The 24,877-nt window shown below is 32.5% G+C and overlaps 1 protein-coding gene across 1 annotated transcript; it reads right to left on the reverse strand.

The window, feature by feature from the left end:
- Positions 1-21,302: 21,302 nt before the first annotated feature.
- On the reverse strand, positions 21,303-24,869 carry LOC148587450 (F-box/LRR-repeat protein 10-like). The gene is made up of 4 exons (XM_088514025.1): positions 24,747-24,869; positions 24,314-24,522; positions 23,976-24,069; positions 21,303-22,991 (listed from the first exon to the last, which is right to left on the reverse strand). Exons 1-4 carry the CDS (start codon positions 24,840-24,842, stop codon positions 21,456-21,458), a joined length of 1,935 nt encoding a protein of 644 aa, XP_088370151.1. The 5' UTR covers positions 24,843-24,869; the 3' UTR covers positions 21,303-21,455.
- Between the last annotated feature and the right edge of the window lie 8 nt (positions 24,870-24,877).

The raw sequence follows: 24,877 nt of genomic DNA on the forward strand, positions 1-24,877 counted from the left end.
AATGTACGCGAAATAAACATTAGAATAAAAAAATATGTTTTGACCATAAAATAATTGCTTTTTATTTCAAGTGAGCGTGATTATCTGCTCAAATAAAATGCTAAAATGAGGCCAAAATGAACTATATATACTTAGGGTTTGTTTTGGTGTGTGTTTGAGGAGTCTAAAAATGCGTTTAACATTCAAAAATTTTGTTTTAAAAAAAAAATACTTATTTTGTAAAAAAATTTGAATGCACTTTTAATTGTCCAAAAAGCTTAAAAATGGTCAAAAAAACGATTTTTTACTTAAAAGTTATATTTCTCAAACACGATCTCAAACATTCTCTTAGCAAAATGTTGAAACATTTGGTGAACTACTATAGCACTCAACAAATTTGGTGAGCACTATTTACTCACCAAATGTGAAAAAAAAAATAAATAAATAAAAAATGAGTAATGCTATTTATTAGACTACTATATAATTGGGATGATGTCATAGTAAAAAATAAGCATTTGGATTAGTAAATAACGGGTTGTATAAAAGTAATAATAAAAGACAAATTTTCAATGCCACTTCATTATGCTAATATTTAAATAGCATAGTAAAAATTTATAAATAAAATAGAAAACAAAATGAAAATGAATAGTTAAAATAATAAAAAATATATAATTAGTTAATTAAAATAAAAAAGTAAATTGAATGTTGAATGTTTTGGGTTGTTGCACTGAGTTCATGATTTAAATGTGAGATAGAGGCCAAGGGGAGCATCGAAAAGCCGTGACACAGAGAGTGAGTGCGTGTTGATGTAAGCTTCAGAGGTGTACAATGAAGTTATGAAGATGGGGAGATAAGGAACGTGACACTTTAATGACGTGGGTGCTTTCCTACTGTTTGGAAACATATTTATCGTTGCCCTAGACCCACATAAAAGAATCTCAACCGACATCATTCAACTCCTATACTTTTTGGTGTCCTTTTTTGCCACCTGGCAAATTTTAGCTCGTAAACTCTTCTTTCAATGCTCTATGGACCACCATATATACTTTCTTCAAAATGCATGCAAATGGGATACTAGTTTACACCTTATAGTAAATTCAAAACTATATTAATGTAAGTGCTCATAAATACTTTAATGTGTATTTATGTGCTTATATACCTACCTGGACATTGACATGGAAATAAATAATAAAGGGCCATTCAACCAAAAGAATTGATACGGTCTAGGAGTTATCTATCCACCCTTGAGACAGTTGTTTTAATTGCACGACTAAGTGTTTTTTTTTTTTTGGATATCCCGCATAAGAGGGGGGAAGAGAATTCGAACTAGTGACATTCGCTTCATTATGTGTAGTCTCAACCGATTGAGCTATCACTTGAGGACTATGACTATGTGTCTATTATGTGACTAAAGGTCTAATTGGGTGTGCATTTGATAAGACTAAAAATGCATTTAACATCTAAAATATCAGTTTTAAGAAAATGTGCATGTTTGGTAAAAAAAATTTAAAAGCACTTTTGAGGTTCAAAACACCCAAAACCACGTTTTACCAATAGCTTAAAAATTGAGCTTTATGTCAACCGCACTTTTGAAGGAAAATGTGCGACACAATAATCGGGCAATACCCAACTGTATCACTTTCCAAAAGAATATTCTTACATAAGAAGGGTTATAATGATCCAAAAAAGGTATGAGATCCCATATAGTCTTCATTAATGGTGTAACTGCAGATGCAGATGTGGTTATTTACAATATTTACAACCGTATTCTCAAAATGTTGATATCTCTTTTAGATATTCACATCTGCATTATTTGTTTATTTACCATATCTATGTGATTATTGCGGTTATTATCCGCTATTCGCATATTAGGTAATTTGTTTTTTGTGCATATTATATTCTTTTTGGCCTTCTTTGGGTCTCTATTTTTAAACGATTTAATAATTTGAGCAGATTTTTAGTGTTTTGTGCCTTTTTTTTTTAAAAAAAAAAAAAAAAACAAAAATGAAGCCCTAATGCTTTTAAAATATATTGATTTCACATTACTTTTAAAAAAAAATGTAAACATATAACCTATCTAACCCAAAACATCATTTTGATAGTAAACACCAAAACAATTAACATTTTTGTGAAATTATTATTATTATTATATATACACAGATGCACATACTCGAAAATGTTAGAGTATATCATAGAGTTGAAGAATAATAGTTACAGTTAAAGAGTTCAAGAATAATAGTCATAATTGAAGATTATTATTGATTTACAGTTGAAGAATATTACTGAGTTACAGTTAAAGTCTAGTTATAGTTAAAAACTATTATCTAGTTAGAGTAAAAGTCTATTTGTATCATACATTAATCTCCTATAATAAATGATCATGTTATATTGTAAACTTACCAAGAGAAATACAAGCTTTATGTAGCCTTAGGGCTTTTACTTGTGAATGTAGGTCATAGACCGAATCACGTAAATTTTTGTGTCACTGTCTTTTTATTTCCACTTTATTATTTCTGCATCATTAACTTCTTTCAAAAAATAGCCTTGTGCATTGTGAAATAGGATTTTCCTAATTCGTAGATTTACTATTCCAAAATCGTCCCGCAATAAAATTTGGAACTAGATTAGGGTTTAATTAATTTAGATTTAAAATTGCTTTCAATAATACAATTCTTTGTGGGTTCGACCTCGCACTTGCAATCCATTAACTACAATTGATTTGTGCACTTGCGAGTTAAATAAATTTGCACAACAGCCGTCCATTCCTTCATTATTTTGAGCACATGGCTAGGTCAAACTTGAAGTTCAGAATCTTATCTTTCTAACTAAAAAGGTTTCAGATCATTTTGAGTCGCGTGCCAAAAGTTATGACCATTTGAAGTTGAGTGGTCAGCCTTCTCGAAAATATGCATTAAGGTGATTGTTTGTCCTCTTGTCTGTTGCCCCACGAATTAATGATTATTTTCTAGCATTATTGCTTGTTTAACTTCATTAGATTCTTATCCTATGCTTAGAGGGTTGATCTAAGCTTATATAATACTTGTGTGTGCAAGTGTAGGTCAGATTGAAGTATTGTGTTAAAAAACCAGCTAGTGACTTTTGAGATGAGAGTTTTCCTTGTATCTTTGTATTTCTTTGATGTAAGCCTTAAAGTGGTGAGTGTTCTAGTTCTGTATTCATTGTTATAATCTTTTGGGTGATGATATTTTATATCTTTTTGGTATTATCTCTTAAATGGTCAACTTCTATTTATCATTTGAAAGTAAATTTGTGTACTTATTTTTCATTTCCATTTCTGTCCAGTATTCATTATGAACCATATTCACATGTACGAATATTTGATAACAAATAATTGTAAATAACAGATGCGAGTGGTTAGTATTGACCTGTACAACCTGTAGGGACATCGTACTTCTTACTTCTTGTTTTGCAAGCTTCCATGATTCACATCAATCGGTCACAAAGAGTTACCGACATTTTTGACGTTAACACTTCATCTAACGAGCCTGTCCCAGTTAGTCAAGATGTTGTTGTACTTTATTATTCATTTTATTTATGATGAATAAATGTTGCACTAAATTATTATATAATAGAGCTTGGTAATCTAGAACCTCACAAGCTAAACATGCAAGTCGTGGATCTGTTTTGCAATAAACTAAGCGATAATCATTCATTTAAAAATAAACAAACTTAATTAAATTAATGCACATATTTGGTGCGGTAACCACCGAAGACGTTATATAGTGTGCCGTAACCACTGCGAAGAAACATTTTTTTTTTTCTTATTCCTTTTATGGTATACGATTTGGATAAGAACCTTGATATTGTTATTAATTTGGGCTATATGTAGGAGACGGTTCACATGGGACTTCTTTACCTGAATAAATAGTCAGATAGTTCAAAATTTGTTTAAGCAGTTAAATCTCGTAGCTCTTGCAAACGGATCTGACTTACATGCTTTTATTTTAACAGTATGTATGCTGTAGTTTAATCAATAGTCAAGACTAAATCTCAAAATTGACTTAATTTTAGAAACTTTTGATTAGAAAGAAAAAATAAAGAGAAGTTTTGAGAGATTCAATCTTGATTATTAATTAAACTACTGCTTGTTATTCTCTTACAATATACTGTCTAAATTATTAATAAGGGAAAGCTTTACAAAAACTTCATTAACTTTTACGCATTTTGAAAATACTTTGTCGAAGTTCAAAAACTCTCAATTAAGGGTATTGAACTTTAAATTTATTTTAATTACCCATTTTTGTCAGAATTTTTCATTAAATCTTATTAAAATTTTCAAAATACCCATATTTTTAATTATAAAAAAATTGTAAAGGTTCGAGTGTAATATTTTTGTAAACATATTTGCAAATTTTTAATAAAAAAAAGAGGTATTTTAGACATTTTGAGATGAATTAACGAAAAATCCTAACATAAATGAATAATTAAAAGAAATTTAAAGTTTGATACATTTAATTTAGAGTTTTTAAATTTTGAGGGTAACGTCAAAACGAGTGAAAATTTAGAGAGATTTTTTGAAAATATTCTTATTAATAATTTAGACAAGAAATTATTAAAAATCCTAATCCACATAATCTACCCAATAACAGGAGGTCCTAGTTGATGGGGGGTGATTAGGAAATTTATTGAAAATATTATCTTCACAAAAACTAACGCATTATAGTATTAGCGAGATTATGGGATAGGATGAGGAAAACCGGCTATGTGCCACCACGTGGCGAGCCTCGAATGGCACGAGGACGAAGTTGACCTGCACGAGAAGAAACGTGGACGGAAATGACTGGATGACATGGCAAAGTGACCCTTGGAGGTGGCGAAGGGGCAAGGAGAGGTTTAAAGGAGAGTGGATGAGGACGAGAGGTTTGCCAGCGAAGCGGCGAGTTGTAGCCGCCGTAATAGCCGTTGGATTAAGTAATATGCTGTGGAGACTTTGGAGTCCAAGGCGGTAGGTCCAGCCATTGAATCAAAGGGGGAGATATGGTAATAAAATATATTATCCAAAACAGCGGTGTTTCGTGCTTGTCTTTTTGGTCAAAATGGAGAACAAAGCTAGAGTTGTCTGTAAACGTGGATGGTGGTCACTGGTCACTGGACAGCCTGACATCATAATCCTTCCTTTCTTGTACATTTCTAATTAAGGCTTTTGTTTCCATGTTTTTCAACCAAATATGAAGTTTTGCTTTTATAAAACGTGTATTTATTTATTATTATTATTATTTTAATTTATCCTATCTGTGGCCTCAACTGACAAATAATTGGACAAGAATTCTGTTAATTTCCGTTGAAATAAAAATAAAATAAAATAAAATAGAAATCAATCATTTCATAATTAAAAATTTAATGTTACTGTATTTATCATTTGAATTTTTCAAATAACACGCTAACATATTTATTATATGAGAAATGTTACAACCTCTACGGTTGTCTTTTTAGGGTCTTTCTAGCCGAGTTGACATTATTTTTTATTTTAAAATAAAAACTTAAACCAAAAAAATTGGTTCATCTGACTGATCTCAATAATTAAAAATCTCTCTCTTGTTTGACAATGAGGAGGGAGGTGCCGCTCTTAAAGCCATTGATTTTGGGCTCTCCGTATTCTATAAACCAGCTCGCTTTATTTTAGCAAGTTTGTGTGTTATGGAGGAAGAGAGACATAGATCTGCCGCAAGAGAGAGATGCGTTTTTTTGAAGAAGAGAGATGATAGGGAAAACAGGAATGTGGGAGAGAGAAAACAAGTCACCCAACTAGGACATTTTTTTTGGTTTAATTTTTCTTTTTTAAACAAAAGTCAGCTAAGCCAGAAGGATCTCAGAAAGACAATGGTAGACGTTGTATCATTTTTTTATATACGTCATGTGATTTCATAGCAATCTTATTTTCCCTAGCAATTTTCCCTAGCATGTGATTTCATAGCAATTTTTATTTTTTAAACAAAAGTCAGCTAAGCCAAAAGGATCCCAGAAAGACAATGATAGACGTTGTATCATTTTTCTATATACGTCATGTGATTTCATAGCAATCTTATTGAAACGATTAAGGAAAAGCGCTAACCACATCTGCGCTATGATCACCTCAAAAAAATTAGTCAATTTAAAACTTTCTTAGAATTCATTATAAATCTTAGTTTTACCTAATAACAAGGTGATGTAGGACTTAGAACCCATGACTATCTTTATAAACCACCCACTCTATGTGAACTTCTTCTCATCTTTCCAATATGGGACCGGAGTGTTACACTTATCCCCAATGAGTAGACTACATATCTGTCAACATTAATATTGGTTAAGGTTCAAATGGTTTATCTTTACTTTAATTTGTGATTACCTGTCTTCTAAAGTTTTTCTTTATTATCCAAAAAAAATACATTAAAGAAATCAAAAAGTATAAAAAAGTAAATTCTTTTAAACCAGCCATCGATCCGTAAATATTCTGTACTTAAACAGCTTTATTATTATTATTTTTTAAAAAAAATTGAATTTGAGTAATAAGTTGCAATACTATGAATGAATCACAATCATTATGATCGGTGTACCAATAATATAATGAAGTGAAACTCTTAGCCAAAATACATCAATTAAAGACAAGGATAATGAAATTATTGTCCCTGCCGATGGCTAATCCTAGGCCTTAATTAACGATTATCTGCTACATATAATTGAAACAAAAAAGTTGCTAAAATCCAACCACATGTGACACGCAGTCGATCATGTTGATGATTGTGCTGTGATTTTGAAATGCTTAAGAATATATAAGTGTGGAATATCTTACAGCATCTATGAGGTCTCTATATATAATTAATTAAATTATTCTCACGCTAATGGGTGATTATTATTTTAATAAATCATGTGCCAAAATTGTTCATTAAATAAATATCAACTATCCCAAGGAAAAAGGTTATAGAAAAAGAAAAAAAAATATAGCTTGAAGTTATGAAAATATGTTGCCTTTTCTAGCCGAGCCTAGGTAGAGAATCTTGGCAAGTGGGAAACTTAACATGGGTTCTCTCTTTTTCTGCATGCGGTACTCTGATCATGGTTGGTTGTGTTACTTAAATGTTGTCCTGTTAATGCATGAATTTGTTTAAGGAAGAGAACCATGTGGTCTATGTATGAGAGAACTCCTCCTATGCTGTTGTGAGGGTTTTGCTTGGCTTAAAAAGTAAAAGGATTGAAAAAGCCTATATAGTTTATGAGAAGCCTAAGTATCCTTATAGACCTCGTTTTGCTTTCTGTAAAGTGTTTATATAAGGTTTTATCGTTCCAATAGTGCGGTTTTGCTTATATGGACGACTTTTATAATGTCTTATGGGATGCAAGTTTGAATGTTATAAAAGGCTTGAGAAATGTTACACTTCTCAAAAATTTTCTTTAAAAGTTAGTTTATAACTAATGTTTCATTATCTTATGAGTTTGTGACATATTTTTCAAAATGATAAATTTTACAGGATGGTGACATATCATTTAGGAACAAACTTTTGAGAAGTGTAGCATTTCTCAAAAGGCTTTGGCTCCCTTAATTGAACATTAATTGGTTTTCAAATGAGATGGTCAAATGCGCAATCCAACAAATTGTATCAGAGTTAGGATCATGAGTTTGAGTCGCGGGAGCATCATGTTAAGTAAGGGATTGTTGAGGTGCAACAATGCCGCTCTGCTCACGTAGACGGCTTTTAGAACATACTCTGTGGAATGCAATTTCAAATGCCATAAAAGACTTTAACTTTTTTCACTCGACATCAATTAATTTTTAGATGAGATGGTCAAAGAGTCGATCCAACAGATTAATCTCCATTATCTTTCTCAAGTTTTTCGAATTTTTGTAAAGCGTAAAGCTATTCTTCACATTCGTTCAATTGTTACACTTATTTTATAATAATTAACGTGACATATTTTTTATGACAATAAAGTCACTTAAAACACAACGTTAATCAATGTTAAATAAATGTGTGTAAAATTCAGACATACTAATAACAATAATCTTCATCCCTAGTCCAAAAAGACCATAATATTAGACGCTCCATTTGTTATCACTTATAAATTGCTATATTAATTTCTAAAAATATTATATTAAAAACTGTATGCTAAGCATTTTTCAAAAGAGATATATTTCTTTAAATATATATATTTTTTAATAAAAAACACACATAATTAGAAAGAGGAGGAACATACAAACTAGGATGTAGCAACAGATGGCGTATTCATTGAATGTACATATAATGTCCAGATCCATTGAATGTGGACATATTACCTCCTTTCATGAACTTTCTTTTTGGTAGTGCCCTCACGTGTGTGTATATACATATACACGTGACACATATGAATATACACACGCACTGACGCATAAATTTATTATAAGCAGTTTAATTGGTGATCAAAATGAGTAGGAAGGGGCAAATATCGTGTGGGAATAAAGATGAAAAGAAAGGATTGGTTGATTAATTACGAAGGAAAAATATTTTAAAAAGAAACTAAAAATGTATAGAAATAAAGGTAAAAGTTGCAAAAAAGAAAAGATTCCATTAAAAAAGAATTCCTTTTAGAAAATTTTAGAAACAAACTACTAACATGTGACACTCCAAAAAGTTAGTTTTATATCGAAAAGATTAACGGTCCATATTAAGCGGGTGAATCATAAAAAGACTCATCACTCATGAGTGTTAAGTAAGTGTGTACATGTTGATGCGAATGCAATTATTTACAATATTCGCACCCGCATGAGAATATTACTTTTAGATATTTGCATCCGCATCGACCTCATGTCTTTAATAACACATCTCCACGGTTATTAATTGTTATCAGCATTTTAGGTAATGGGCCTATTTTAGTATATTGGGCCTTCTTTGGGTCTTTATTGATTTCACATTATTTTGACATTTTTTATTGAGTGAATTGTGAAGAAAAAAACCTAAAACAATGTAAACACAACATATACCTAATCTAAAATGATGTCATTTTGGTGTTTACCACCAAAAAAACAACGTTGATTTAATGAACTTATTAAATATAATATATATAAAAAATATATTATATATAAAGGGTATATGGATGTGGTTAATAATAAAATATATTATATATAATAACCGCATTCGCATACACTAAAATTGTTATTCGCATTCACATATATGTATAGTGACTTTTGCTAACTATACCCGCATCTGCATGTGTGGATAACAGATAACGGATAGTTATAGATAGCAGATGTGACAGTTAATTTCCACCCACATATACACTCTTAGTGCTAAATTTCACGTTGCTTGATTATAAGTAATTCCAATTGTAATTTGATTAGTCATTTTGAACTGATATCAAAGATATGACTAACGTTTTTCTTGAGCCTTTACATGTAATATTAGATTAATGTAATAACACCATATGGCAATCCCTAAATGAATCTAAATTGAATAGCTCCTTCTAGATATTAGTCTGTACGCATCATATTTAGGAACCTAATAAATGTGCCATGTTTATCTTAATCCGTTTTCCATGGTAGTTAATCAAACAAGAAAAATAAAAAATAAAAAAACAAAACAAAACAAAGTTGGTTTGCAAGTCTTTTTTGTTGTTGTTGGGAAGTTCTGTTTTCTCAGCAGACAGAGGTGGAACCCTGTTCTTTTAGAGCATTATAATAAATTATCATGTTTTAAGTATATTCTTTTGTGCCATCCTAAAAATATGCCCAACCATCTGTAATATTAATGGTTATAAAACAAATGCTTTGCACGAACCAGAAAGCATTTGAATACTAATTTAATATACAAACTGTTAAGTCTTTTCTAAGAATTCCATTTTTTATTTTTTATTTTATTTTTCCGAGTATTTCATTCACATTTACGTGGTCAAGATATTTTTGTTTTGTCAAGTAGGAAAACAACAGTATAGCATGAAAGAGGATATGTATGGGAATACTACCAAAATCTAATTACAGATTGGGTCAAAATCTAATCCATTTTTGTGTAAGAAAGTCACGATCAAATGTTTCTCATTTATTTTTTTGTTTGTTCAAAAGGTTTAGTGCAGGCCTCCCATGCCCACAACATTTAGCGGAAAATGATCATCTCTATTTTATTTGAAATTGATAATATCCCATTAGTATATTTTGGAGGGGTAAAATTGTCCAAAAAATAAAAATGATAATTTTACCCTTAAAAACATTAACAGAATATTATCTATTTCGTTTGAAATAGAGAGGATCTTATTCCAACATTAGCCACTTGACTGGTTTAAATGTGTTGTAGGCTTTTAATGGAACAGTTAATGGGACAAAAGCATGAATCAGAAATATATTAAGACAAGAGATTAAATTAATATAAAAAAGAAGATTATTAACCATTTAGTGTTAACAAAAAAATAAAGAAAAGAAAATAAATAAAATAATTGTTTTTCTATAAATTGAATCTTACTAAACTTCGTTGCAATTTCTCTTTCGATGTACAACATCAAATAATCAATCAGAAATTCATTTTTTATTTTGTTGCGAAGCTTAATTTTGACAATATTTATAGCTGAAAATGGTATTTCTGTCATTGTGGTAGAAACAGAAAGAATAAGCATACCCTGTTGTCCTAGCTGTTTTAAAAACTCTCTTTTTAGTCGCTCTTAGAGGATATTGCTCATGCCTTTTTTTTTTTTTTTTATTTGTATCCAAAACCCAAGTCGATCTAAAAACTTTTAAGTTCTATGGGTTTTGGCTCAATTATACTATATCAATCACTCTAACTTATAAAATCTTTTTGGTGTGGGATACAAACCTTTTCTACACTCATACTTATATTCTCAACGATCTTTGTGAATCAATCACCACATTTCTACACTTCTCCTCAAGAGCACTTGTGTATTATGTGGGTTTGTTCGTGCCATGCATTCTTGTCTCTACTCACTTTCGGTTTTGCACACACCATAAATGCATAAACCTTTTGTCCCTTATTTCAAGGATCCTTGTTTGTGCAGCGTGGTACTGCATCATGAATCTTTGCCTTTTACTCCAAAAACCTTCATATGTGTTTGCGATACTTCATTATTAGTGTTGAATACTTCTTCTTATATATATATATATTCCTTCCTTGCTCCATATGGCAAAGAAATGTAAAATCCCATGGCTCTTCAAAATGGGATTATGCCATGGATCAAGGAATTTGTAGAAGAAACAGATATGTCCGCTGGTGGGACAAATTCAACATTTAGAAAATACTTTCATCAATACAGAGAGAATTCCCTTCCTTCACCACTTAAAGCCAATTCCTGTCCAGCAAATCACATCTACAGACAAAAATTGCAGCAGCCATGGCCTAGGTCCAATGTAAAGAAGACCTCAAAGACCTTTGCAGAAACCTTCTCTTAAAGTTGAAGGCATTGAAGAACAAGTAGAACAAAGCCTAGCTTTGTCCTTCTCTTCAACAAACCAAGTACAACCCATTTACCAGGAAGCCCAAGACCCCTATGATCTTGGTGAAGATTGAGACTTAGAGAAGCTTAAATACAGCAATCACTGTTCCAAAATACAGAAAACACTATTCCCAAATACAACACTGTTCATGTCATTATTTTCTGGAGTTAACAAATATATGAATAGACATCAAGATGAACAGATCTACACATGGCTCTGATACCAAGAGGGGACTCGCAGAACGAGTTGACATAAGCGGAAGAATTAAAGACATAATGATGAATTTAAACAGAGACTGCAGATAAGATTCTAGGTTGAATATGAACAGAATATCTGGATGGATACACAAAGATATAAACATAAATATGAATATGAAATGTTGAAGATACTTCAATTGGAACCATAAATTCAAGAATATATATAATGAAAAAAAGATATATGAAAATAAGTACTTACGAAAATATGATGCTGTAAAATTAGCTTGAAGGCTTTCATTGAATGAAACATTCTATAATACATAGATGAAACTTTGACATACATATTGTGAGATTTCACAGATGATCAGAGAGGGAGAGTGGGCCGAGCTGCGTTTACAAGAGCTGAAGGAGCTTTAAATAAAAATTAAAAGTTAAATACTGTAGATGAACAGTGTTTTGTTGGGGTGAATAGTGCTGAATAGTGCTATGAACAGTAGCTACCGACATAAACAGTACGTGAACAATGGCATGAACAGTAATGGCCGCCAGAACGGTGACATGAACAGTGCTGTATTTGGGAACAGTGTTTGCTGTATTTTGGAACATTGATTGCTGTATTTGGGCTTCTCTAAGTCTCAATTTTCACCAAGATCATAGGGGTCTTGGGCTTCTTGGTAAATGGGCTGTACTTGGTTTGTTGAAGAGGAGGATGAAGCTGAGCTTTGTTCTCCTTGTTCTTCAATGCCTTTAGCTTTAAGAAGAAGGCTTCTGCAAAGGTCTTTGAGGTCTTCTTTACATTGGACTTGAGTCATGGCTGCTGCAATTTCTGTTTGTAGATGTGATTTGCTGGCCATGAATTGGCTTTGAGTGGTGAAGGAAGGGAATTCTCTCTATATTGATGAAAATATTTTCTGAATGTTGAATTTGTCCCACCAGCGGACATATCTGTTTCTTCTGCAAATTCCTTGATCAATGGCATAATCCCATTTGAAGAGCCATGAGATTTTATATTTCTTCGCCATATGAAGCAAGGAAGGAAATTGACTTTCTGCTTCATTAACTCTGTAGGCTGCAAAGAACTACTGTAATGCATCTGCAAGTTCTGAGGGTAAAATCTCAGGAATAATCCCATGACTTTGCCACCATCTGTTGAACCAAATAGGGAGCTGACTGCTGAAGTTGTTATCAAAACAAAGATACCAAGAATGACTGTTATTATTGTTTTGATAAAGAAGTACTTTTGATCATGCTTCAATGTAATCATAGTAGCTGTATTGAACTTGGTGGCCCTGTAGGACTTTGAGATTAGTTGGGTGACCCCATTCTTTTGCTGAAATAATCTTTGTGATATACATTTTATCAAAGATTATTCTTTTCTGTTCTGAATCAAATTTGTCTGGGACAGAGTCTTTGGTAATTGATGCCGTTTGGAGTAAAATGTCTCTGTAGAAATTGATGGATTTAAATGGGTGAAATGGAATGAAATTTCATTTAGGAGGGAAATAATTATTTACAAGATCCAAAGGATTCTTGAGATGACGCTGGTCATGTTCCACAAAAAACAGGTTTTCTATATAGGTTTTTTGGACAAACCTAGATCTATTGGTATGGGTAATTGGCTGGTTGGTATAGAATTTTTGCTGCTGTATGAGTTTTGAAGAGTTCTGTTGCGTAGGGATAACGGTTGCTGTAGGACATTCTACCAACTGGTAAGGGTTCGGATGACTTGGGGATGCTAAAGTGAATGAAAAAGTAGGTCTTGGGGAACTAAGAACCTGAAACTTGTTTAACATGTTAATGGGTGAACATATGTCATAGGGGTTTACATTTCCTGGGCTCAGGACTATATGGTGACTTGGTTGTGACTTGATGAAAGGTGTTTTATTTTTGTTTTTACTGAATTGTGGCTTTTAAGCCATATTTTCCCTGCAAAAATTCACGAGTGAGGAAATCAGGTATAAAATTTTGGTCTTCTTTGATGTATTCAATATCAAAATAAAAAATGCTTAAAATTAATTGCCATATGGCAAAAATCTGTTTACTTGCTATATTTTGAACATCTTTTTCTAAAACATGTTTTGTACTTTTGCAATCGACTCGAATTAAAAATTTTTGGTTTAACAAATCACTTTAAAACTTTGAGATGCATAATACTATAAATAAAATCTCTTTTTTAATAGTACTATAATTACTTTGTGCTGAATTTCAAATTCCTAAATGGAAACAAACAATTTGTTCAGGAGAATCTGGAGAGATTTTCTGTTTGAGAATACCTCCATATCCAATGTTGGAGGCGTCTGTTTCTACAATTTTGAAAGCTTTTACGTCAGGAATGCCAAGACAACGCAAAGTCTTGACATATTTTTTGACTTCTTAGACAATTGAAGTATGAAGATCTGTCCAAGGTGGATGGTTGCTTTTAAGACGTCCATACAATGGTTTACAATGTTTTCTAAGGTTTTGATAAAATTCAGCAACATAATTTAAAGATCCTAGGAACCTTTGAAGCTAGTTTCTATCAAGGATGATATCAGGAAATTTGTCTGCAAATTGAATGGCCCGATCAATGGGTTTAACCATTCCTTGACTGATGTTGAATCCTAGAAATCTGATTTTTGTTTGAAACAAGTTGATTTTTGTAGATGAAACAACTAAACCACTAACTTTGATGATACTAAGAAACGAATGAAGATGTTTCCAGTGTTCATCAATTGACTTTGAAAATATGAGGACATCATCTATATAAACAATTGAGAAATGTGTTATAGGGTCAAAGATTTCATTTATGATCTTTTGAAATTCACTTGGGGCATTTTTTAGCCCAAAGGGCATGACATTCCATTCATAATGGCCAAATGGTGTAACAAATGCTATTTTGTATCTATCTTGTTCATGGATTTGGATCTGCCAGAATCCACTTTTCATATCAAATTTTGAAAAAACATTGGCTTGACCTATTCTGTTTATCAGGTCCTTTTTGTTTGGAATAGGATATCTTATCCACTGTAAAACTTTATTAAGAGGTTTGTAAATTATTACTAATCTTGGAGCTCCTCTTTCTAATTCTGCATTTTTATGTATGTAAAAGGTTGAACAGGACTAAGGGGACTTGCTTGTTCTAATTATTCCCTTGTTAAGCAATTCTTTAATTTCAATTTTACAAAGTTCCATTAAATTTTGATTCATTTGGATGAGTCTAGCTTTAGTAGGAATATTTCTTTTACTAAAATCTTTTACATACGAAAGTTTTACAATATGCTTTTTCCTATGCCAAAAGGCATTGGGGAGATCAGAACAAACTTCATTTTGTATTTTTTCTTTAAATCTTTCAATTTTCTATAAAAGGATGTCACTTAATAGTTATTGTTCGATTCTTTTATTTTTAATTTCTTCTTTTAGGGAGTTCAAATGCTTGCTCTTATTCTGTAAAATGTTAATTGTTTTAAAAATTGAAACTTCTTTTAACATATTAAGATCTTTAGTATGGCGTCTTTTGAAGAATTTAAATTTTACTTTTTCTCCTAAAACTTCTGTGGTAATTCCTTTGTGATATGTAGTAAAAGGATACAAAAGATATAAAAAGGGATTCCCTAATATGACCTTTGAATCAGACATGTTTTTTATTAAGACAAATGAAGTTTTGAAACAAACATGATCTTGATAGACATGTGCTTTGGATAACTTGTAATCTATTTGCATTTCACTGCCATTGGCTGATGATAAATGTTCTGTAGTTTTTGAATAATATTTAGTAGGTATCATTCCTTCCTGAATACAGTTTAAATCTGCACCTGAATCTATCAAAGCTATAACTTCAAATTCGAATTCACCATTAATAATTATTGTTACTCTAGAGTGCCATTTTTGGAAAAGGATTCTATCAATTATGTTTAAGTATTTTTTATCTGCAGTTTCTTTGAAGATTAAACTTTTGGTTGAAGATTTTGTAGATTTTTCGTCTTCTGATTCTTGTTCACTTTTATATTGACTCTGTTCAGAAATTTTTTTTATTAATCTTTAAATTCATCATTATGTCTTTAATTCTTCCGCTTATGTCAACTCGTTTTGCGAGTCCCCTCTTGGTATCAAAGCCATGTTTAGATCTATTCATCTTGATGTCTATTCATATATTTGTTAACTCCAGAAAACAGAATTGTAAAACAAGTATATTTTCAAATGTTATCTTTAGCAAAACCTTTAAGTTCTACGGGATGTACGCTTTGTGCCGTCAACGCAGCTAGGCCGGGTAGGCTTGTAAGTCGAGAGGATACAGAGTAGGACACATAAATAGCTATTCCAGAACACTTAAAGACCCGTTAAAGAAAAGCATTTGGAAGTAGAAAGTCTGCAGTTTTATTGTCTTGTCCTTAACAAATAGTTTGAATTATGTCTAGGTTGTTTAGATCCACATCTTCTATGAGCTCTAGATCTAGTTTGCCTTCTTTACCTGATATAGTTAATGAAGAAAAATATAACATTCTTGAAGTAAATATAGATTCACATGATTGGAACATACCCAAGGTCTCAACCAAAGAAATTTATAAATCAAGTTTTTCACCCTTGTCTTTTAGCAATGATTACAGCGTAAAAACAGTTGAACAAGTTTATACTTATAAATAAACATCATGATACATGTCAATTACTTTCTAAAGAAGTAATTAAAAAACTCAGAGAAAAGAAAATGAATTTCCTTCACATAGGATTAATTCAAGTTGCTGTAAAACCCCTAGTACGTCTAGGAATTAATGCCTCTGTACTTTTGTGTTTAAGAGATGCAAGACATAAAGATTACAGCACTAGCATGTTAGGAGTCGTTGAATCTAGTTTTCATAAAGGACCAATTCATTTTGACTGTTTCCCTGACTTAACTTTAAGTTTAAGTGATCTACAGATCTTAAAAGCTTTAACTTTGAACATTAAAACAGCAGGTTTCGATATGTTAGAAGGAAGCCAACCTTTAGCATTAATTTACAGATTTTATTATAAGTCAATGAAAACAAATCTTAATGTGCATGCTCTTGTTAAAAGTCTCAAAGATAAAACTTTACTTATATAGACACATTCTTGTGACACAAATGTTAGGGTATCAAGATTAGTAGTATGGTTTGAAGTAGAACTCCCATCAGAATGGCTAATAGAAAATGAAAACATTCCAACAAAAACAGAAAATACAGCATTTGATCTAAATTGTTTACAACAATACTTAGATGGTACTGTTAGGTTAAGTTTTGATAGACCAAGACTCAACAAACCACCCTTCATGATAAAAGAAACAGCTTTCCAAGATACACCAACAAGCCATAGAAACCCAAAAGATACACCAACAAACCATAGAAATTTTGCCTATTCCTCCGTTAATATTAAACCTTTAAGAAGAGATAAAAATTTAAAGTTAAAAGATATAAAAGTAGAATTTGTAATAAGCTCCCCATGTTATACAGCTAATCAAGAAAATTTTGAAGAAGAATGACCAAATTTCCAAACACAAACAGATATAGAATAACCTCATTTACACCAACAATTAATGACTGTAACTAAGCCATTTACTTTAGACCTCCAATCCTTAATAAAAACTATAATTCTACCAAGAATACAGAAAAAAGAGAAAAATATAAGTTAAAATATACAAAAGAACAAAAAATAAAAATCTTTGCAGAATGGGAAAAATTTATGAATGAACATAAGTTATATATAAAATTCTTTGACTTTATAAAAATTTATGAAAATAAAAAATTAAATATGTTAACCCAGTGGGAAAAAGTGGAAGATAAAACAATAATAGAAGCAAGTCACCTTCCAAAAGAACCGATCTTTGTAAACTTTAAAGGATAAAAAATTTTAGCCTCCCCTTTTAAAACTTCCAAAGATGACGAAATAAAAAAGATCATGGAACAAAACAATTAAACAAACCAAAGCCTCATAACCATAGGAAAACAATTATATCGAATAGAAAACAGAATTACACCCTCAACTAAAACTGAAACTGAAAAAAAAAAAAAAAAAAAAAACCCCATTACGAACAACCCCTCTTAAAAATTTCACAACCCAAAACGTTATACTTAAAGGATAAAGGCGAAACCTGTCTTGAAAATGTTAATAATATGCTAAAACAACTTGAAAACGTCAAAAGTGAAACCTTGCCCTCTGAAACTATCCAAATCATTAGAAAAGACAAACAAATAATCACATATGAAACAACACGTGAAACACAAAGTTCAGAATTTGAACAAACTACTACAGATCAAGAAATACAACAAATTGCAACAACAATTCAAAGAATTCCAAGTTAATAGAATGATTAGACCAACGCCTAACACCCCCAATTGGTACTCTAGACCTACACCACCAGACATTCAGTATGAAGAACAAAATGTTTTTAACCAATTCTCAGTTTCTACTGACAAGATTTATGAATGGAATATTGATGGTTTGTCTGAACAAGAAATTTTAAATAAACTACAACACATGTCAATGGTTACTAATAATTACCTTACAAATTCAGAAAAAACTAATGCAAAAATTGTAGACATTTTAACATCAAGATTTACGGGAACCTTAAAAGCTTGGTGGGAAAAATACATAACTGAAGCAAATCGTAGTGAAATAAAATATGCAGTTCAAAAAGATGAAGAAGGAATCACAATTTATGATGAAGCACATAACAGAGGAATCCCCAATGGAATTAATGTTTTAATTTACACATAATGAAACATTTTACAGGAATCCCTAATAATGTTACATCTAGAATTCATGACCAACTAAGTAACCTTAGGTGTCCAACCTTAAGTGATTTTAGATGGTATAAAGATATTTTTATGTCAAGAGTAATGTTAAGAGATGATTGTAAAAATGTCTTCTGGAAAGAGAAATTTATCAATGGTTTTCCCAATCTATTTGCCCATAAAATTCATGAAGAATTAAGTAATAAAACTGGAATTATAGAATATGATAAACTCACCTACGGAGACATCATAAGTACAATAAGTAAAATATGATTAAAAATGTGTATAGACATGAATATAAATAAAAACTTGAACAAAGAAAAAAGAGAAGCAAAATATGAAATGAGAAATTTTTGTGAACAATATGGCTTACCCCCTATACCACCCTCTAGAAGAAAACATAAGGATAAATACGCTAAAACTAGAAAACCCTTAAAAAAAGGTTATAGAAAAAATAAAAATTTTGAACCAAATGAATATTACAAGAAAAATAAAACAGCAAGAAAATATTACAAAAAACCACAAAACGAAAAATATGATAAAAAGAAAGTAAAATGCTTCAAATGTGGAAAAACAGGCCATTACAAAAATGAGTGCAAAGTAAAAGATAAAATCAACCAATTAAAAATTTCCAACAAAGAAAAAGAAGATTTATATAAAATCTTAGAACTCAGAAATTCATATTCTAGTAACAATGAAGATGAAATTTTTAACACCTCAACAGATTATGAATCAAGTCAAAATTCTAGTAATTCAGAGATAGAACTAGGTTGCAAAGATTCATGTTGTAAAACAAAACTTAAGATAAATGTACTAACTAAACATGAAGAAATGCTAATTGATTTGATAGAAGGAATAGAAGACCCAAAAACTAAAGCCAAATACCTTAAAAAAATTCAAGAGTAATTTAATAAAAAATGAAACAAAAAATAGACCAACAAAAATTACAGAACCACAAATTAGTATTGATAAAATCCTCAACATATTTAAATCAAAACAAAGGGAAGTAACCCTCCAAGACTTACAACATGAAGTCAATCAAATCAAAATAGAAATAAAAGATTTAAAAGCTAAAAACAAAGAATTGGAACAAGAATATATATATATATATATATATATATATACTACTCAATTCAAAAGGTTACTCCTCATGGTAAGCCCCACAGTTAACTGTTTGCAAGTATTCTAGCTCCGGAGTTACTTCACAATCAGTCGATTAGAGCTCGGCCCACTCTGATTTGATCTTGTTTCAGGCCCACTCACTGAATTGACCCGACTATCTCAGCTGTTGATGTCAAGCAAAAACGCATCAGTTCTAGTGGGACTGATCCACGTGTTAAATCTTGGGAAGCTATATATGCTGAATAGAACGTCATAATTTTGTAGGGTCATATTAAGTAGGAAAATGTTTGTGATATTAGATTTTTACTAATTTTTCATATAAATTCACAGTGTAGTTTATATGGCATTTACCACGCGAGTCATTAATTAATTAAATTAACAAGCTAAATTTTTTTACTTAACAATTTATTGTTTAGCGGCCGATATAATGTCATTTGGACGGTCACATCACATTATTTTTAGAAAGACCAAATATGAGTTGGCAAATAAGAATCAACACAATTCTCATATCTAAATTGCTAGTAATTTGGACAAATAATGTGAGAGGTTCCATATGAACCCCATCTGCTCAGATAGGTGATTGGATAACTTAAAATTTATTTAAGTAAATAAATTCCAGATAAACTTTTTCGCGTTACCTACTCAAATTACTAGTAATTCAAATAGATAATTACTTTAAATCTCGATCTAAGTTGAAGGAAGTTGGGAACCCCACTCGAGCCCCCGTTTAAATTTTGTGCTTGGTTTGAGTTATAATAGAAATGGATAAGAATTAAGCAAATTTATAATCTCCTTCGATGGAGGAGACAGCCTTCAATTATAAAACATAAACGTACTTGTAATGTTTTATTTTTTGTTGACCTGTCAAAAGTTGGCATTTCAATTCAATTCAATTCAATCATTCATAATCTACATCATTAGCGATAGGAATTGGTCCGAATTTTTTTGTAGAAGATATGTTAGACGACGATTAATGTTTACATGAAAAAGCAAGAAGGCTCACTTTCTGTGGCCACCCAACGGCAAAAGGTAAGCAAATCACATTGCTAATGCTCGGGATATTATGAAGAGACGCCAATCCACCATCGCTGTCTCCAGTCTCCTGGTGAAAGCATTAGCAACAAAGTTGGTGGGGGGCTGATGGATCATCACCATATATACATGGAACTTAGACTAGCTGATAATCATAGATTCACCGGCCAACATTATTTTTATCGTCCGGATGCATTTAACAATGTACATTTTATTATATTATATAGTTTTTTTTTTTTTTAAAAAATGTGCCAACTCATTATGTACACCGTTAGATATACAAACTTTAAATCCTAATAATGAGATGAATATTATCCAATATTTCAATGTATCAATTTCAAATGAAATAGAGGGGATCATATTCTCGGCTTCAAGGGCCTTTCTAGTATGCAAGAACTTGGGTACAAATGTAACGATTCAAGAAAAAGTGTTAGTTAAATCTGCGTCAATCAAATCTGCACTATCACTTCAAAAAACTAGTTTAGTTATAATTGAAGTTCTCTAGAATCACTTATAAAGTTCAGTTTGATATAATAAGAAATTAACGTGGTGGACAACTCAATCTCACAGAAACTGAATGTTATAAATGATTATATTCTAATTATCACTAATCCTTGGGAGAAGAAAGAAAGGAAACTCTTGGGAAGCTTACCAGTACAATGGCCACAAGGCCTGTGTAGTGCTGTAGGTCAAAGAATTAACCTTAAAATTGAAATTCATGTACAATATGATTTTGAGTTCATAAATTATTATTATTTTACATGAATTAGAAAAATAATTGAGGATATACAATTTCTTTGTAAACTTAGGCGAAGGAAATTCTGTAACAGTGCTTTACAAAGAACATTGAGTGATGTAGTTGAGTCAGGATATCAAATTTTCTAAACTCTTAACCACAATTTCTTGATACAAAGAGTTACATCTCTACATATCAACAACACTAGATAGCGATAATGTTACAAGCATGTATAAATACACAGTAAAAACATATCTTCCAAATTAAATTACCAATTCAGCATTATTTTCAGCATCTCCCATCACTTCATCAACATGCTCGCCCTCACCTTCTAGCAGCCACTGCTCAAGTTCATCCACTTCATCTCCCATCTCTTCATCAACATGCTCGCCCTCACCTTCTAGCAGCCACTGTTCAAGTTCATCCACCTCATCGTAGTCATGCACCTCATCATAGTCGTGGACGTATGAACCATCCGAGCAATCCCATTGATCAGCCCCCAGTTCCTCACCATCGCATTCCACATGCAAAAATGGTTTACTCCTAGCCAAAGCATCTACCAAATTTCTATTCACACATCCCGTAACTCCCAACCATCTCAACCTTGGAAAGTACGGCTTCTTTAACCAACGGAATGCAAGCTGTGTGATGCCACCACAGTCAAAAAGATCCAACAACTTCAAGCTACTACCATACCATCTGTCCTCATTGACCTGCATCGAGGCTAATGCCATGACAGCAGTGTCACCTATGAGTGGGCAACACCGCATTCGGAGTTCAGAGAATGGAACCCGACTTCTTGCCAGTAACAAAACTCCCTTATCAGAAAGGTTAGGAATATCTGATAGGTCCAATTCTCGCAACTCCGTCTTACATGAACCATCAAATAATGCAGAAATGCATTTATCTGTAAGTCTCCTGCACCCTCTAATGGACAATGTAACAAGTGAACACATAACTCCCTGTCTTAAGTATGACAATCCCACATCAGTTATATCAGTGTTATCCAACAGTAAAATCTTCAATTGAGGAAGAATGCCGATGGCTTGAAGTGCTTTATCCCCAAGGTTTTTGCAATTTCTCAGGTCAAGAACTCTAAGATCCTTGTTTGATACCAAATTCCTGACTGCAAGATTGGTCAAACGATTACAAAATATCAAGCTAACGTGTGTCAAAGTAAGGGAAGTTGCAGAGATGTCATGAAAAACCAGATCAGTTAACTGGGTCCCCTGAAACACCCTAAGCTTGTATAATCTAGAGCATGAATGCAAGATTGTTTTGAAACCCGTGTCTGTAACACGACAAAAGCCACCAAGATATATGCTTTCCATGTTAGTACAGTTATCAGCCATCAAGAGGACTCCGAGATCATTTACTCGTCTAAAATAGGTGATAAGGAACTCCTGGCGCCGGACCAATGAGAGATGTTTCAGTCTCCCGTACTGATTAATTTGTTGAAGGCCAAAGTTGGTCAAGTCCTGTGCGATTCCTGGTTCACTGTGGGGTGCATCACGAAGGTCCAAATGGGTTAAGGAGATGAGACCTTTAGATATCGTACTAACCATGGCATCAGTTATGCAGTCTACTGATAGGCACAATTTCTGAATGCTTAACAACATGGATGGTTGGATATGAATTGGCGATTGATGGGGTCCCAAATTTGGGCTAAGCATCTCAGTCACTGCTACTGAAGGAATGTACCCGATCTCAATAGAAGTGAGTTTTTTAGAAGCCAAAGCCCAAACTCGAGCCAAATCATGACCAAGAAATGGTGAAACATCAAACATCAGGATCAATGCCTACCAAAACGATTGCAATACATATTCAGATGAAACACATAAGACAATTATAAAATGGCACAAAAGACAACATGCAAGAATCACAAATCTAGAAAAAGAAAGATCAAGTTTCCGTAGTTAAGCCATATACAAGACCCATATGGTTTCTACAGAAACTTCAGCATATGGCACTATCATTAATGTGCTGACATGCATGAATGATCTGAACCAGTTTAATTGTTAATCGGGATGCCCCCAAAAAACCTAATGGCCAAGAAGGAACATTATGCCCGCTTTCATGGACAATTGCATTGAAACTGACATAATAACTACTGCAAGCTTCTGAGTATAAGCCAATCATTCAGCACAAGGCGTTGATGAATATGGACAAAAATAGTTACTGCAATATGACAGGTGTCATATCATCCAATGCATTACTAGATGATGGAGTGAGAATCTTATTGAAATGACCAAGCATTTCTGCATCCATTCGGCCAGATCAACAACCAAATGATATTAATTACTCCTATTCACAAGTCAATAGACATCAAGATAAACGAGGGCTCTTAAGAATACTAATGAGAGTGGGGCATTGAGCTGATATATGTAAAAACACATTCTATTAATAATTATACCGATCACATGTTTACTTTAATCTGCTACAAAACTTCGTCTTTAAACAATCGTACTTATTGTTTATTCAATATTATTTTCATTGACTACTCTTTTTTTTATAATTTTTTTATGGAGATACTTGTTCTTTTCTAGGCATCATAGGGATATTCAAACTAATATTCACTACACTTTCTTTTCTGGGTAAATACTATACTCGTTCCGTACCTTTTTCCAATTACTTGTCTTCATTAAAACCACAAATTATCTCATAAAAATATTACTTCTATAAGACCTTATGTTAGTTTTAATATAGTCGTTACACTTGGATTTATTTTTCTTTTTCTTTGTACTAACTGTTCTCTATCAATTAATCTTGAACTAAAGCCTTACTTCTAGCTGAGTGCAGCCAATGAGCAACTCCTCCAGATCAGAAATATGAATCCCCCGCACTCTGTTTTCGGCCACTGAACCCAAGCATAGAGACCTGAAGAACACACCAAAGCTATCAACGCCGCAAACAAATATGAAATCAATTCCAAACCACGGCATTATTTATCAAAACATGTCTTGTTCATGATTGCGCATGCGTACCTTGATAAATTAGGATCGTCTAGATTTTCTTGGGAATTCCACTAATGGACATCTTAAAATCGCAATTATTAAGTTTACTTAAATGATTCAGATATTGCCATTTCTCAGCATGCAAAATAGAGCGAGAGAGTTCGAACCTCAGATTCCGGCATCGCCTGCCGACCTCGGAAAGCAGTTTCCCGCTAAAATCTGCGCAATTGTGCAGACAAAGCTCGTGCGCTGGAGGACGAAGCAAGAGCTCGATCGCCGAATCATTGAGCCTATCACAGTCGACCTTCAGGCTCCTCATGTAAGGGTTCGGCGGCCCCAACAAAGGCCGCAACAAATCCATAGAAGGAGCAATGTCCTGCAACAAGCAAATCCAAAGTTTCCATTTTTTCAATCTGATTTCCCGTTTTCTCAGAATCAATCAAGATTTCTAGTAATTTTTTCACACTCAAAATTTACTATATGGAAAGCACAACAAAATCCAAGATTTTGACTACGGTTTTACGTGTTTTCTTTTTTCCATCGTATTCTCGGCATCCAAACAGAGGCCTAGGGTTTTATGAGAAAGAGGAAGTGACTCACGAGGAGGTGGAAGGTGGGGAGCTGAGAAGCGCAGGCCCTAAAGGCCGTACACGTGGAGGCGACGGAGCAGATCGATGCCACGTCGAGCTTCGCCATGATGGTGGCGAGGAGTTCCGGGGGCAGGTGATCCA

The sequence above is a fragment of the Corylus avellana genome, chromosome 2 (assembly GCF_965113065.1).
Source record: "Corylus avellana chromosome 2, dhCorAvel1.hap1.2, whole genome shotgun sequence".
NCBI lineage: Eukaryota > Viridiplantae > Streptophyta > Magnoliopsida > Fagales > Betulaceae > Corylus > Corylus avellana.

Coding starts and splice junctions, on each gene's coding strand:
- LOC148587450 (XM_088514025.1), bottom strand. CDS start 24,842: ATGGCGAAGCTCGACGTGGCATCGATCTGCTCCGTCGCCTCCACGTGT. Junction 24,523..24,746: donor TCCCCACCTTCCACCTCCTC/GTGAGTCACTTC, acceptor TGCTTGTTGCAG/GACATTGCTCCTTCTATGGA. Junction 24,070..24,313: donor AGGCGATGCCGGAATCTGAG/GTTCGAACTCTC, acceptor TGTGTTCTTCAG/GTCTCTATGCTTGGGTTCAG.